This window comes from Dreissena polymorpha, chromosome 3, assembly GCF_020536995.1.
Source record: "Dreissena polymorpha isolate Duluth1 chromosome 3, UMN_Dpol_1.0, whole genome shotgun sequence".
Taxonomy (NCBI): domain Eukaryota; kingdom Metazoa; phylum Mollusca; class Bivalvia; order Myida; family Dreissenidae; genus Dreissena; species Dreissena polymorpha.
In genome coordinates, this window is record NC_068357.1 from 68,743,574 (window position 1) to 68,758,729 (window position 15,156).

At 35.7% G+C, this 15,156-nt stretch overlaps 1 protein-coding gene across 1 annotated transcript in view; it reads right to left on the minus strand.

Annotated features, from left to right (window-relative positions):
• Positions 1 to 15,156, minus strand: part of LOC127874634 (uncharacterized) — a 96,072-nt gene continuing 80,916 nt past the window's right edge. Inside the window, exons 14-19 of the mRNA XM_052419095.1 lie at positions 14,874 to 15,032; positions 12,870 to 13,038; positions 10,022 to 10,172; positions 6,188 to 6,443; positions 3,985 to 4,081; positions 1 to 3,488 (exon numbers count right to left, since the gene is read on the minus strand). Of these exons, the coding sequence (XP_052275055.1) occupies positions 3,158 to 3,488; positions 3,985 to 4,081; positions 6,188 to 6,443; positions 10,022 to 10,172; positions 12,870 to 13,038; positions 14,874 to 15,032 (1,163 nt within the window). The 3' untranslated portion in view covers positions 1 to 3,157. The remainder of the gene's footprint in view (positions 3,489 to 3,984; positions 4,082 to 6,187; positions 6,444 to 10,021; positions 10,173 to 12,869; positions 13,039 to 14,873; positions 15,033 to 15,156) is intronic.

The window sequence follows — 15,156 nt, forward strand, 5'->3', positions numbered from 1 at the left end:
ATTTGTCCTTATCCTTTATGCAACCATTGGCAATAACTTGTGATAAATTAACCATGCTTTCAGATCCACGTTGCATTCGGATGGACATTTGTTTTAATACAAGACAAACCGAATAGCGAAATATGTAGCGTTAATTCATGAACACGTCCATCCATGTCTGTGATATTGTTATTCATTCAGAGGAATTGCATAACATGATATCTTAAATGAATTTTAAATATCTTGATTCAGAAAACGTAAGAGATACATGTAATATGATGAGAAACAGACCAACACAGGTCATTGATCCATCGTTTGTTTGGTCCTTAAAAGATATGAACGCCACAACAATCTGGATTAAATGAACAAAAGGCGTAAGTTTAAATGTTTAAAGTTTCAATCACGTGATTTGGTTCGAGTACTTTATGTGCGTTCCTGTACAAGTAACGTTTGGTCTGATACAAAAAATGTCATGTTTGGTACATGTAACAGTGTGTCAGGTACAAGAAATGTTCGGTCTGGTACACGAAATGTTATGTCTGGTACAAGAAAATGTAGGCCTTGTACAAAACAATGGAAGGTCTGGTACAAAAATGCTAGGTTTGGTGCAGAAATGTTAGGTATGGAAAAATACATTTTGGGCCTGGTACAATAAATGTTAGCTCTGGTACGAGAAATATTAGGTCTGGTTAAGAAATATTAAAGCGAGATTATACGAATTTTTTATGTGATAAATTGTAATAAATTGATAAAATATTTTACAATAGCACAAAATAGGCAAGAAAAATAATACATTGAAGATGAATTTCATAAAATGCAGCAAAGACAAATAAGCGCCCCGAGCCGACTGTGACGAAGATATTTCGTACATATTTTCCTACAATAAACGTTGCATTCGTCTTTTTAGTTCGTGTGCGTGTGTCGTATGAATATATATCGATGCAGGAACTTAAAATGAACCGTTAAACTAAATTTAGATTCACATCGTACATGCATGATTTACATGCTGGCGAATTCGACAGTACAGTCATTTTCGATTTCAGAGTTAAATATCTGGCTTATTTCGCATTTTTCGACACATGTACTTCTTAACTTTTATATTTAATTTATGTTGAAATATATGTTTAATAAGTTGTTTACACATTTTATATAACTTAATAAATATTTGACAAAATCGTATAATCTCGCTATAAGTCTGATATATTAATGTTAGATGCGGTATAATAAATTTCAGACCTGGTAAAACTGTAATGTCTGGTACTAGTAGTTAAACATAGGATAACGCAGTTTTATAACAAATGAGTCGTGTTCTGAGAAAACTGGGCTAAAGGCATGTGCGTAAAGTGTCGTCCCAGATAAGCCTGTGCAGTCCGCACAGGCTTATCAGGGACGACACTTTCTGCTTAAACTAGATTTTCGGTAAAAAGGGACTTCCTTTAAACGAAAAATACCATTAAAGCGGAAAGTGTCGTCCCTGATTAGCCTGTGCGGACTGCACAGGCTAATCTGGGACGACACTTTACGCACATGCATTATGCCCAGTTTTCTCAGAACAAGACACAAATCAACAATAATACTAACAAATTATATCAATTATAACAAGGATTGAATAAATGATCCTATGTACATGAAGCATAATTACATAGATAGCTATCATAATAAATACGTTTGATTCAAGTCAACGTATTTCTGTATGCAATATTTGTTAAACGGATCCAATACTGCGAGTAAATACTTTATAATATATATTTTTAACATACATAAGAAAGTTATTAAATCCCGTGTAATACTAATAATAAGCAATCTTCACAACATTGATTGTAGACCATGACGGAATTATTACTTAAATAATTTGAAAATAATTACTCAAAAGGTATATTTTACCATACTTTAACAATAACAATTTCATATTTTGGCAACAATGCCATCTTCTTTTTTTTTAATTTAAAAGCTATATAAATTGTTTAAAAAGAATCAACCTGACACATCCTACGCGGTATAAAGGAGATGGGTTTACTACTCCTTGTACATTAGTGAAAACACATTTGGAAATAATTCAAATCTTCCGAAAGAAGAAAACAACACTATTTACAAACAACATGATTATTTGAAATTATTTACATATTCCTAACAAAATTCCATTTAAATACATACCCGTAACATACATACACTCATAGACATTATTTAATCACGCCCAATCTATCTTAATTGATGGTGTTGTGTTTTGTGTATTCAATGGTTTAAAAACTTAAAAACAAAATATATCGAACATGCTAGAGATGGGTGGACAAATAATTTAACGCGCAACAAATTTTTAACTATTGCAACATTGAAATACTTAATAAACATTTGTACGTTTTCCAGTGTTATTTTATTATTTATTAATGAAATTTAGATTTAGATATTTTTGGTCGATCATTTACAACGATTCGAGGTTGGTTTTGATGCACATGGTCATAAACATTTCTTGTAATATAACCACGCATCGACAAAGAATTGTTGATTGACTGATACATAACTATAATGCTATAATTATACTTACAGTTACTTCGATTATAACATTGGTTACAAATTTAATTTATTTAAAAGAGCAATTTTACAACGGTCATTTTGCCTAATTTTACAGAAACTTTGTAAATATCTTTTTTAACATATCTCCGTTTAAATGCCTACACAATGTATTATTTTCATTAAACACACAATTACAAGTCACAAAAACTAACTGTTAGGAACGCCTCATTTCTGCTATGAATGATTTATGTACATGGTTTCCACATATAAACTGTAAGTTTTCCATACACTCCCCGAAACATATTTTCAAATTTAAACCTTCATCGGTGAAAATTACCACCCTTGTGTAATTCACAAGAAATGCCTTATTTAGTCATCACGATATGGCGAGAGTATGAAATAACATGCCCTACATTTATGTTGTTCGGGTTTTTGTCAGTAACTATGGCAATGTACAACCGTTATTCGTCGCATAGCAGTTGTGGTCAAGTTACGGTCATGTACATAATATGTTCTGCCCGTGTTTCTTGCACCATCTCTTGTACGTTACCGGTACTTCTTCTTTATCGAGGATATGTGTAATATCACGAAAATCTACATCTTTATATTTTGCTATGACGTCACTTCCTGTTTGAATATTCACAAAATCTTTTTTATGTTTGACTATTCACAATATTGTAATAGTATGTGTTTCAAGGTCACCTTTGCGTTTAAGCAACTTCTCGACGGATTTGTCATGAACGCTCATGTTTACTATGATTTCATCTTTTGACAACTTCCGCCCCTGCTGCAGCGCCTGCGCAGCGAGCAGCGATTTGGTCTCGTCTGACACCGGACTTCCGCTGGAACTCTCTGGCGTGGAGAGCGGCACATTGATATTGTCAAGTTCCAAGTAGTTCCGATCACGTGTCAAAAGTAGTTCCAGCTGAACGCGGAGGTCGGTGAAATTCGGTCGCTCCGTGGGCGTCTCTAACCAGCACTGCCTCATGATAATGTACCTGCAATAGACAGTGTTGGAGCTGGTAAGAATATTAACGAACAGAAAATGTTTCGTCTTTCTATTTCTTGATAGCTGTATGCACAATGAATTGGAGTAACCTATTTTTATTATGCAACAATGGAACGTAATTTACCACTTAAATGGTAACGCTTCATAAGCCAAATCAATCATATATCAACAAGACATACTGAAGACAAAAGCTGACTATATTTCGTTTTGATTTCCTACTGTGCAAATTGTCTTAGAACTAATGATATTTACAAACAAAATCAATTATAAAGCCTTTACACACATCCTTTATGATTATACTGTAATACAGAAAAGATTGGTATAGTGTGTTCAAGTTTTTTAAACATGTCAAAATCCGATTTATCTGTATAATATCATTAATTGAAGCTATTTCATGTAAACAGAAAAAGGATGGAATTAACCGTCCGATTAAAGTTTTTTTTTGCTTGAAAAAAAAAAGATTTAATATTGCCTATTGCACGTACAGTTCGTCGGAGCAGTTGCTGGGTTTATCCATCCGGTAGTTGTTGGAAAGCAGGTAATACAGGTCCGCCAAGGCGATGTTCGGGTAGGGCGAGGCGCCTGAGGGAGAGAACTCCAGCATAAGTATTAATAATCCAGTTGCCTCCCCTACATGAAATGTTGAATCTAGATAACTTATAAAATGCTTCAAACAATATTCACAGCAGTGGATATGTACATAATTCTGACGATATAAATTCACGAACAAAAACAAAGGACCTCTTAGTTCAAAACAAATATGCCTGGTGCATTAACTATCTGCTTGCTGATTCGAGTAGACTTGTAATTATTACCATTGTCTTTAAAGGGGCCTTTTCACAGATTTTGGCATTTTTTTAACTTATTCATTAAATGCTTTATATTGATAAATGTAAACATTGGATCGTAAAAGCTCCAGTAAAAAATCAAGAAAAAAAATAAAAAAGGAAAAGAACATTGCCCGGAGCAGGTTTCGAACCAGTGACCCCTGGAGTGCTGCCAGAGTCGTGAAGTAAAAACGCTTTAACCTACTGAGCTATTCCGCCGATTACACGTTCTGACGTATTTTATACCTTATATAAGCAATCTTCGTAGTTTCACAAAATTTAACGACAAAAACAGAACTCTCCAAATTATTCAATCGTTTCGCGTTGCAACGCTTTATAATTTTTAGGTTTTAAAATCGTCAAAAGATGCATATAATGGCTATATTAGAGCATGGTTAATGTTCAGTATTACTGTTTCCTCACAAATATCATAACTGAAACGAAAACTTACGAATCTGAAACAATTTTTTTCAATTTTGTCAATTTACCAAAGCGTGAAAAGATCCCTTTAACATAATCAAGATTATGAAAGCAATGTTATTGTAATAAACCTACCCAAAGAAACGAAAGCACGGCAATTTAAGTTCCTTACCAAATGTAGGTGAAGCATGGTACTTACAAGAAAGTTTGAAACTACTGAAAGCATAGTCATAGCAATAACTTTTCCATGAGCACCAAAGCAAAGCAATTGTACTTACTTTCCTGTGGTTGCGAACTCTGCTATTGTAATAATATACATAAGGTGACGAATTTAAGACCATGAAAATGACATACCCACGGCAACGAAATCAAAGTGATTGTTACTAAGTGATCATGGTAACAAAAATAATGTGATTGCAATTATGTATGCATGATCTCTATGCCATTGTAATTGCGTACCCATAGCAGCCATCCTTATTTAATTGTATTGCATTTGCATAAATAACAAAATCAATGTTATTGTAATCACGTACCCACGGTAATGTAAAAATTTCATTGCAATGAAATACACATGGTAACGATACCAAGCGCATATGTAATCGTTATTATCCGGACACCAACAACTGTGTAGAAGGCAATCTGGTCCGTAGGTAAAAACAACGATGGTTCATTTTATCAAACAATTATATTTCTATACCAACACGTTATGTGGCTTCACAATTACTTAACCCATTTATGCCTAGTGGATTCTCCCATCCTTCTAAAATTGATCAATTTATTTCCAAAATTAGGGATGACTAGTATATTTATTTCTATATTAAGAATATTTCTTACAGAAATTGCTTGAAGCAAACAGCGCAGACCCTGATGAGACGCCGCATCATGCGGCGTCTCATCTGAGTCTACGCTGTTTGCAAAGGCCTTTTTTTCTAGACGCTAGGCATAAATGGGTTAATGTCAGTCTTTTATCAAGTTGGCCTATACCGGACTAGTCTTTTACATTAGCATTGAAATCGTATACCAAACTACCAAGATAATCGATTAAAGTGCCCATGGCGGGACGAAGGCATGCTCATTGTAGGACAGTTCCAATGGTGATTACAGAAATGAAGCGAAATAAACGACATTGCATGTACGTACCCATGGTAACGAAACCAATCTAGTTTAAATTAAGTTACATGACATGTAATAGCAATGTTATACCAATAGTAGAAAAATTAAGCGATTGTACCCTTATGTACCCATGGTACCTAGGCAATTGTTTCTACGTACATTAGGAAGCGAAAGCAAAGTTGTAGCAGTTACGTTATCAAGATAACGAGGTAAGTGTCATTGTATTCACGTACCCATAGTAAAGACGCAAGGTCATGTTAACGAAAGTCTTGTCCAGAAAAAGTTACTTTCACGAGATAATGAAAGTGTCGTCATTGTAGTTACGTACCCATGGTAACGATTTCCCACAGAAGGATCCCGAACGACCAAACGTCGCTCTGCGTGGTGAACACGCGGTCCCGTAGCGATTCGATGGCCATCCACTTTAGGGGCAGCTTGCCATTGGTAAGTTTCTTGTACTGATTGTCCGTGAAGATGTCACGTGACAAACCGAAGTCGCACACCTTGATGATCTTGTTGTAGCCAAGCAGCACGTTGCGCGCGGCCAGGTCACGGTGCACGTACTTTTTGTCGCAAAGGTACTCCTTAAAAATGAGTAAAACTTTTATTTCAGTTTTTAATTGAAGTAAAATGGTTCTTGCCCGCGGGTGTAAAAGCGTCCAATAGACATGTACCCTTAGAACAAGTGCTTCTTATCACATAATTCGGTTTAGTTTGCTGAAGAAAAGAAGAAAGTGCAAGATGATTAAACGACCACTGGCGATGAAAACTAGCCGGAAGATACGTGTAGTGAAATACGCCCTAAATCATTGCCAGATTCGCACCGTATAAACCCATATGCAGTGAAACTGTTGGGGCCCCACGCCCGCCTCAGGCCCCAATTCCCGGTGCCTACTAAAACTTCAGTCTAAGCCCCCTAATGAACATCTTTAAAACGAAATCATCAGCCAAACAAAACGGTTTTGCAAATAATAAATGATTGTCACTTGGTAAGACAATGTCAAACCTTTAATCGGAACGCAAGAGTCGTGGGACCCATAGACAGTTGCCTACTCTGCAGAATGATTAATCCGCGACTGCATAAAATGAGCCGCGTTATGAGAAAACTGGGCTTTATGCATATGCGTAAAGTGTCGTCCCAGATGAGTTTGTGCAGTCCCCACAGGCCAATCAGGGACAACACTTACCGCTTTTATGGTATTTTTAGTTTCAAGGAAGTCCCTCCTTACCGAAAATCAAATTTAGGCGGAAAGTGTCGTCCCTGATTAGCCTGTGCGAACTTTACAGGCTAATCTGGGATGACACTTTACGAACATGATCAGTTCTCTCAAAACAAGGCTCAAATCGAAGCAAGCAAATAAATGTCTCTCTGAAAAGGAGGTCAAAGCATAGGTAAACTATTGCCTTTAAGAGCCTTAAGTCTTTGAGAGTGATTAAAGCAAATGTATTGTGTGTCCACATTTCTGGAGAGAACCTGACTGATTACTGTACCCTGTTTCTTTCATCCTAATCAAAGACCTCTTGAGCGGAAATTTATTCTATAATGGACAGGATAACACATGAACAAGTTCTTCTGTTACGCAATCACTGCCTGGGTGTTTGTTTTAATGCAGGTTCCATAGTTTTAAAACAAGACGCCGGCTATAGCAACAACTTGTAAGATATATGCAAACACGCATACCATTTAGTATGTAAATGATTGTTCTGTAACAGTTTCGAGACCAAAAACATGGACCGAGTTTGTAAAACATCGTTCAACAAGTCGATCCAAATGCTGTTGTGTGACTTATTGCACAAAACAAACTATGAGGTATATAAACGTGATAATGAATACTATTTTCAGAAACTGATTTGCACATTTGATTATGTTTGTAGAAAAAAGTCGAAACATTTCATCACTTTATCAACCTGTAATATGGTGCGCCAAATGAAGAAATTTCGAGCACATCCACGTCGATATGATGTGTAGTATAAGGCAGGAAACATAATGTTCATGTCAAGATATTATTGGAACAGCGGATATTTATTGGAACAGCGTTGTTCGATGGTTGATGGTAAATGCCAATGGAATGCAGTTAATCTTTCAAACAAGTTTGTCGATTCGGAACCGTACCGGAATACTCGATTACAGGTTGTTGTTTTTCACCTGTAAATAAAGCCGTTATACAACAGCAATTCGACTGGGAAATAACAGGGAATTTATTCGGGCTTTATGTTCACCAGGAAACTAAATTAAACTACAGCCTTTTGAACTCTATAAGAAAGGGCAAGTAATTTACACTGAATTATGTTCATGTGTAAAAATGATGATAATCAAATACCAAAGTCATAATCTACTGGTATATAAGTTGTATGATCATATAAGTTGTTGCTGCTGCTGCTGATGCTGATAATGCTGCTGCTGCTGATGAGGATGATGATGATGATGATGATGATGATGATGATGATGATGATGATGATGATGATGATGATGATGATGATGATGATGATGATGATGATGATGATGATGAAAACTATCCAGAAGTGTCGTTGCTAGTTATGAAAGAGTTGTTTGATACTGCTTCTGCATATGAAAATAATTATAATGATTTTCATTATCATTATTAACATCATGATTATGCTACTGCCAAGTGTAATAATGATGGTGAGTACTGTGTGGTGGCAAGGCGGTCCAAGTTCGCATGCACTTTACCAAAGGTCAATTCACTTAATTTAATTTACGAATCTTTTGCGTGAATCATTTCTCGCATTATGATTTTTAAAATAAATTCAATACACCTACAAAGATATTGCAGCCTAGATATAAGTCATTTGTGTATATGTTATATTGAGATACGGGAAAGAGCTTCGTTATGCTCTAATATCCTGTGTAGATGCCGCACAGTCATTTCAAGAATAAATTTCGAACTGGATGCACTTGTATTTTCTCTCACGTTTTGGGCATACTTATTAGAGTAACATCACAAATCAATCATTTATTCATATGCACATACGTGTATCTTACACAATAACTAAACAGTAATAACAGTCACAAAATAAAGAGTATACCATGGTGTAAGGCGATGGATTTACGCTAAAATTAAAACGAATAACTTTAAAACATTTGAATGAGCGGGATCGAAAAACAAGTATTTAAAAAATGCGATTCAGCCATGTTGGTGGTAATTACATCATACGTACATTTAAGTACAAATGTATTTAGATACAATGTAGCATAGGCTGACATAAGGGAATATTCTGCGAACGTACGAACGCGACAGTAATTAATTGTGCAAGAGATATATTCAACGATGATAACATCTACGGTTTAATGTTTAAGATAAATTTATATCTAAAGTGTCCCGGAAAATAAAATTTATATTTTAATTTATAAAAATATGAACACTAATTACTTAAGATTATAATTTTATGTTTTTAAAAACTGTTTACTGGTACTTCGCCGTTGTACACTTGTAATTCATTAGCAAATTAAGATACACAATTAAAAAATAATATTTATTTATTCATTATATCATTACCCGAATTATGAAACAACTTAAACACAAAACTCGTGACTAATGAATTGACGGTATTTTCCGTCGTATGTGATTGAACTGTTACGACATTTACAATCGCAATTGATTTAAACACAAATACTCGCGAAAAAAATGGATTGGCGGTATGTTCTCCTTACGCATCGTTTAACCCATTTATGCCTAGTGGACTTTCCCATCCTTATAAATTGGAGCAATTTATTTCCAAAATTAGGGATGTCTAGTATATTTATTTCTATATTTAAAATATTTCTTACATAAATTCCTTTAAGCAAACAGCGCAGACCCCTGATGAGACGCCACATCATGCGGCGTCTCATCTGGGTCTACGCTTTTTGCAAGGGCCTTTTCAGACGCTAGGCATAAATGGGTTAAAACCATTCCCAAGTAAGAAGCAAAGTGAAAATGGCTTTATGCATCCAGCATAAAACCAGAACAGCCTTCGAATAATTCGCAGTTTCTTCAGGTTTTTACGATGTTTTCTACTCATCAGATACTGGATTAGAAATGAAGCCATACAACTTGAATCTATTCAATAAGTTAATTAATTTTATTTTATATTTAAGGGACAATAAAAGCGTGCAAATGCGTTTATAATTGTCAAAGGTTTAAACCTCTACGACACTTACCATTGCCATTGCGACCTGCCGCGCGAACGACAGCAAGTCAGCCGGCGTGATCACCCCGTTGTTGATGTCCCCAAGCTCGTCCACCAGGGCATAATTCAGTTCACTGGACCGCCCAGGCTGCACGGAGAGCTCGCCCTCTAGCCGACATTTTCTGTGAACATAACAAGAAGACAATTAGAAACTGCAGCAGCGAATGCTTTCGGAGTGGTAGCTTAATAACAATAGGTAAAATAATAAAAAAAACATGCAAATCAGTAAAAATAATAACGATTAAATAATAATTCCACCACTTGTTTTTTTTTTCTTTTTGAGCTCGTGACCTATTTTACACTTAACAGCCCTGATGCTTTTTAACTCGGCCTTCATAATTTACGGACACAATTCCTGACCAAGATCAATGAATATTTGACCAAACATATAATCTCTAGTGTTCCCAAGCGTTTTTAGCTTTCAATGTATCCTAATGATCTAGTTTTTAACCCCATATTGTCCAGTTTTGAACTCTGCCGACATGTCAGGAAGACAGATTTTGAGATCAAGAGTCATGCATATTGGAAATTAATGTTGCTTCTCGATTGGTCACAAGGCTAATCCGGATGACACACGTCAGACGACGGACGACGCACAACGAGCATCGGACTTAAAGTGATTACAAAGCTCGCCAAGAGCACGGTGTGCTCGAAGGAAGAAAAAGGATGCGCGTTGAGAGCACAGCTGAATGTTTTAAAACTATTTTATAATTTGTGTTTTTGTTTGCCATGACTGCCTTCGTATAAGCGCGAAACTTTGCAGTATGCAATTCTGTTGAAAATATGCAGACTCCTCGCGGTTGCATATCAATCTTAAACAATTAATTTCGAGTCGTCCATCATTGAATCGAATTTAAAATAGGTTTGAAACCAGGATTTTAAGTTTTTCTCCTAAGTGATTAATGAGTTCTCGGTTTTGTCGAATATTTTGTGCCGACATTTTGTCTCGTTGTAGAATTCCCTCCAATCAAAATGGCGCAAGTTGAGCGGATTTCGGATAGATGATCAAACGGATTGAGATAAGGCCTATATTTAAAAGATAAACTTTGCATTAAGCCGATCGGGTGAAAGCCAAGTACCCGCATATCTTGACTTTCTATGTATCAAATTTGGCACTATCTATTTTGAAATAGCTGTTGTTTTTCAGATTTTGAAACGATGCAGATAGAAAATTTTCGTAAATCGCGCTGAGTAAAATAATGTTTAAGCGTTCTTATTCAAGAACGAACGTTTTACTACATGTTCTGTGTAAATGCTAGCGTAAAAATATTCTTATCATAAGGAAAAATTCCCATCACCACATCGCAAAAGACATTAATATGACATGATTGAATACGAATTGGGTGATTTAATCCACATACTAAAGCCACAGTCAATCGCAAATACTATTTTAAAAAGGCGTCAGTTGTAATAAAACAAATATGTGTATTTTAAAAATAGTTTTTAGTTTGTAAGAATTGCTTTCAATTGTGTTTATGTTCGAACGGCATTTTCGTGACAACGGAATATATACGTTAGTGAACACTGATGACGAAAGTGCTTTATTGATTTACTATTAATAATCACCGAAATGTAATTATTTCATCTTAGGTCTGACAAAAATTAATTTGAAACGATTTATGAATTGTTATCTGTTAAGTGCTTGGAACTGTAATGTCGAATTTATAATAAAGATGTATATTTTACACTTTGATCTGAGCTTTACGTAGTAATCTTTGTGTATACAAAGATTACCCCTTTTATGCCGAGTGGACTCTCCCATCCTTCTAAATTGGATCAATTTATTTCCAAAATTAGGGATGTCTAATATATTTTATTTCTATATTTAGAATATTTCTTACAGAAATTCCTTTAAACAAACAGCGCAGACCCTGATGAGACGCCGCATCATGCGGCGTCTCATCTGGGTCTACGCTGTTTGCCAAGGCCTTTTTTTCTAGACGCTAGGCATAAATGGGTTAACCGAGTTCGTTTCGGCGTAAAAAGAACACCACCATACGAAACAGGTGTCTTAGAACCTCGGATCTTGACACACCGGATACCGCTACCTCTCGCAAAGATTATTTATTCTAGAATTACAACAGGATCGGAGAATCCACATACGTGCTAATTAATTATCAGAATTTGATAAAGCAACCCTATTTGTTTTGGCTCCCCCAGGTCGGAATGGGAGGCTTACCCATAGCTGAAGGTTCGCAGACATTTCAATAAACATTTCATCCACCTAACCTGTTTGTAAACTTAAATGCGCATCTAATTCACGCCACGTTGGCTGTCTACGAAACTACTCCAATTTGAGGTGTGAATCTTGACTTCAATAAACATATCAATACCCGAGATTAAGGAAAGTATTTACCAACATGTTTTGCTAATTACCGTCAATGGAAAGTATGAGAAATACGAAGAGCGAATATAACATTTAATCGTGTTCCAATATAACAATAACGGAGCCGTGTGATATATGGCAGAAACGTGTGTTTACTACCACAATACAAATACATGTAACATTATTAAGCGAAAAAATGGAACATCGACTTTATTATCATGTACGTACGTCGACTACAATACCTCATTAACTTTTCTCCGCTCACAATGCACGAAGAAAAATAAGCTTTAGTCAGCTAAAAGAAAAAATACTTGTTTGTGTCGAATGTTAACACAAGACATATCTTTGAGGGGTATTTCCTGAAAAAACCTAAAGAAGTTTAATAGTAGTGAAAAAAATCGATGTACACGTTACAAAAAGTAAGGTATGCAACGTGTCTAAAAGGGTTTCGCACCTAAAGTTACTAAATAGATACATCTTTGTTCGTACTTACTTTAAAAAGTTTTGAAGATTCCCGTATGGAATGTACTCCATAACGAGGCAGATTGGTTCCGCTCTGGTGCAGGCGCCAATCATTGAAACAATATTGGGATGGGAACCAATTCTCTTCATTAAGTTTATTTCCGCCAAAAGATCTTCTTTGTACGATATCGGCGCACAGTCTGAAATGGTACAAACATCGTTTTATATAAATTTCATATACTATTGTATGTGATTATAAATAGAATATCACATCTTTACCGATTTAAAAATTGTGTCAAGCAATCATGATTTCTTTGTATTATTTGTCAGAGCAACGTTCCGCATTCGTGATCAAACCAGTATAACACGTCTAATGCGATAACATCTTAACCCATGTATGCCTAGTGGACTCTCCCATCCTTCTAAATTGGATCAATATATTTCCAAAATTAGGGATGTCTAGTATATTTATTTCTATATTTAGAATATTTCTTACAGAAATGTATTTAGGCAAACAGCGAAGACCCTGATGAGACGCCGCATCATGCGGCGTCTCATCTGGGTCTACGCTGTTTGCCAAGGCTTTTTTTCTAGACGCTATACATAAATGGGTTAAATAGTTGCAGATGCCTTTACGTTGAAACATATGCAACAAGTGTACTTTTTTGAGATTATAGCAGAAGATCGTTGATTTTCAACGTTTGTAGTAGGCATTTACAAAATAATGAAAATATAACAACCAGACAAGAACAGCGAGGAATGCTTTTCCTCAAAGGTTTGGTAGCGTTTAATCCCGTTTGAAAAATATAGTTCAAACAGGAAAGTCATATGGTGAGCTAATCCTCTTGGCGCTAATCTAATTGTGCACGAGATTTCGCGAGAAGATACGGGACTACATCTCAGAGGCGGCGATTAGTTGAAGCCTCGTTAGAGTTTCATCTTAAATTAGTTAGTATCAGATATACGATCAGATATAGACAGTCTCATATCTTAAATTTCCTGCTAGAATGGACTTCCCGTTTCCAACTAAATGGCTTCTTAGAAGTAACAAGAACGATGATTAACTTGTTAACACCTAATGCTGTATGCGTCTCTACGTCACCACTTTTCGCACCATCTGATATTGAGCCATTACGTGTTGTTCTTAAAGGTTGTTTTGGACGGTGTTTGGATCGAATACCGCAAATAACTGCTTGCCTTTTGTTTAGCGTTGAGGAGGTATATATACAGTATAACTCTGGTGCGGTAGATCAATCGCCAATAAAATAACGATGAAAGAAGATAGTTACATCGTGCCGCCTTTCCGATTGTATTTAACCCTTTCAGTGCGGGAACCGAATTTTAAAGGCCTTTGCAAACAGTTTGGATCCAGATGAGACGCCACAGAACGTGGCGTCTCATCTGGATCCAAACTGTTTGCTATTCTGATAGTATTCTTTGAAAAAAAATGAAGAAAATGCTTATTTTACAAATTAAGCAAACGACATTTTAGCAGACGACAAATTTCCCAGCATGCAAAGGGTTATAGATAGTGCTGTTAACGCCTTTGTATATTTACGAAATACTTTCAACGAAGTTTTGCAAGCTGTTAAGTGATTACATTATATATGAACATACTGTAAATCAAAGGCGAATATTCCTTTCAATATGTTTGGGTTGCAACGCATAATTATTTGGAAAGATATTACTCATTCATCAAAAATACTATCGTATTGCTGAAAAACATGGTTCCTACAAAAATATGCAGTATGTTTTAATAACTTCATGTAGGAATTTATTTCATAAATCATTTTACTATTTTAAAGTTGTTGATATTGTAAAAAACGTGTACGTTCTGCATTTCATATTAATTTTTATATTAAGCGTTTAATATTTTACCCATAATGTCTGTGTTAATTGGAAAATTATTATGTTGAAATAGACTTATGACTAATTGAGGATATGGAGGTTGAAAAGTTTCAAGGATGTTGAATTAGGTTAATTATATCTTGTTAAACAAAAGATACTGTTAACTCCACAAGTACACGAGGCTTACCTCGTATAAGTTTGATTGCGACCTTTTCGTCCTGGTAGTAGCCCGTGACCACTTTGCCAAATGCGCCTTGGCCGATATGACTGGCAAACTTAAGCTGGGAGCAGTCGATCTCCCAATCATCGCTGCTGAACACGAACTGGTTCGAGTAATCGACCTTACCTGGAGAAGATAAACAAATGTTTAAGTAAGTAAATTATGTGATTCAAAATGTTCATCTGAATTTTAAAATCGACTCAAGTAATCAGCCGAAGCTTTAGAAGCAAAATCAAAAGAGAACGGGACC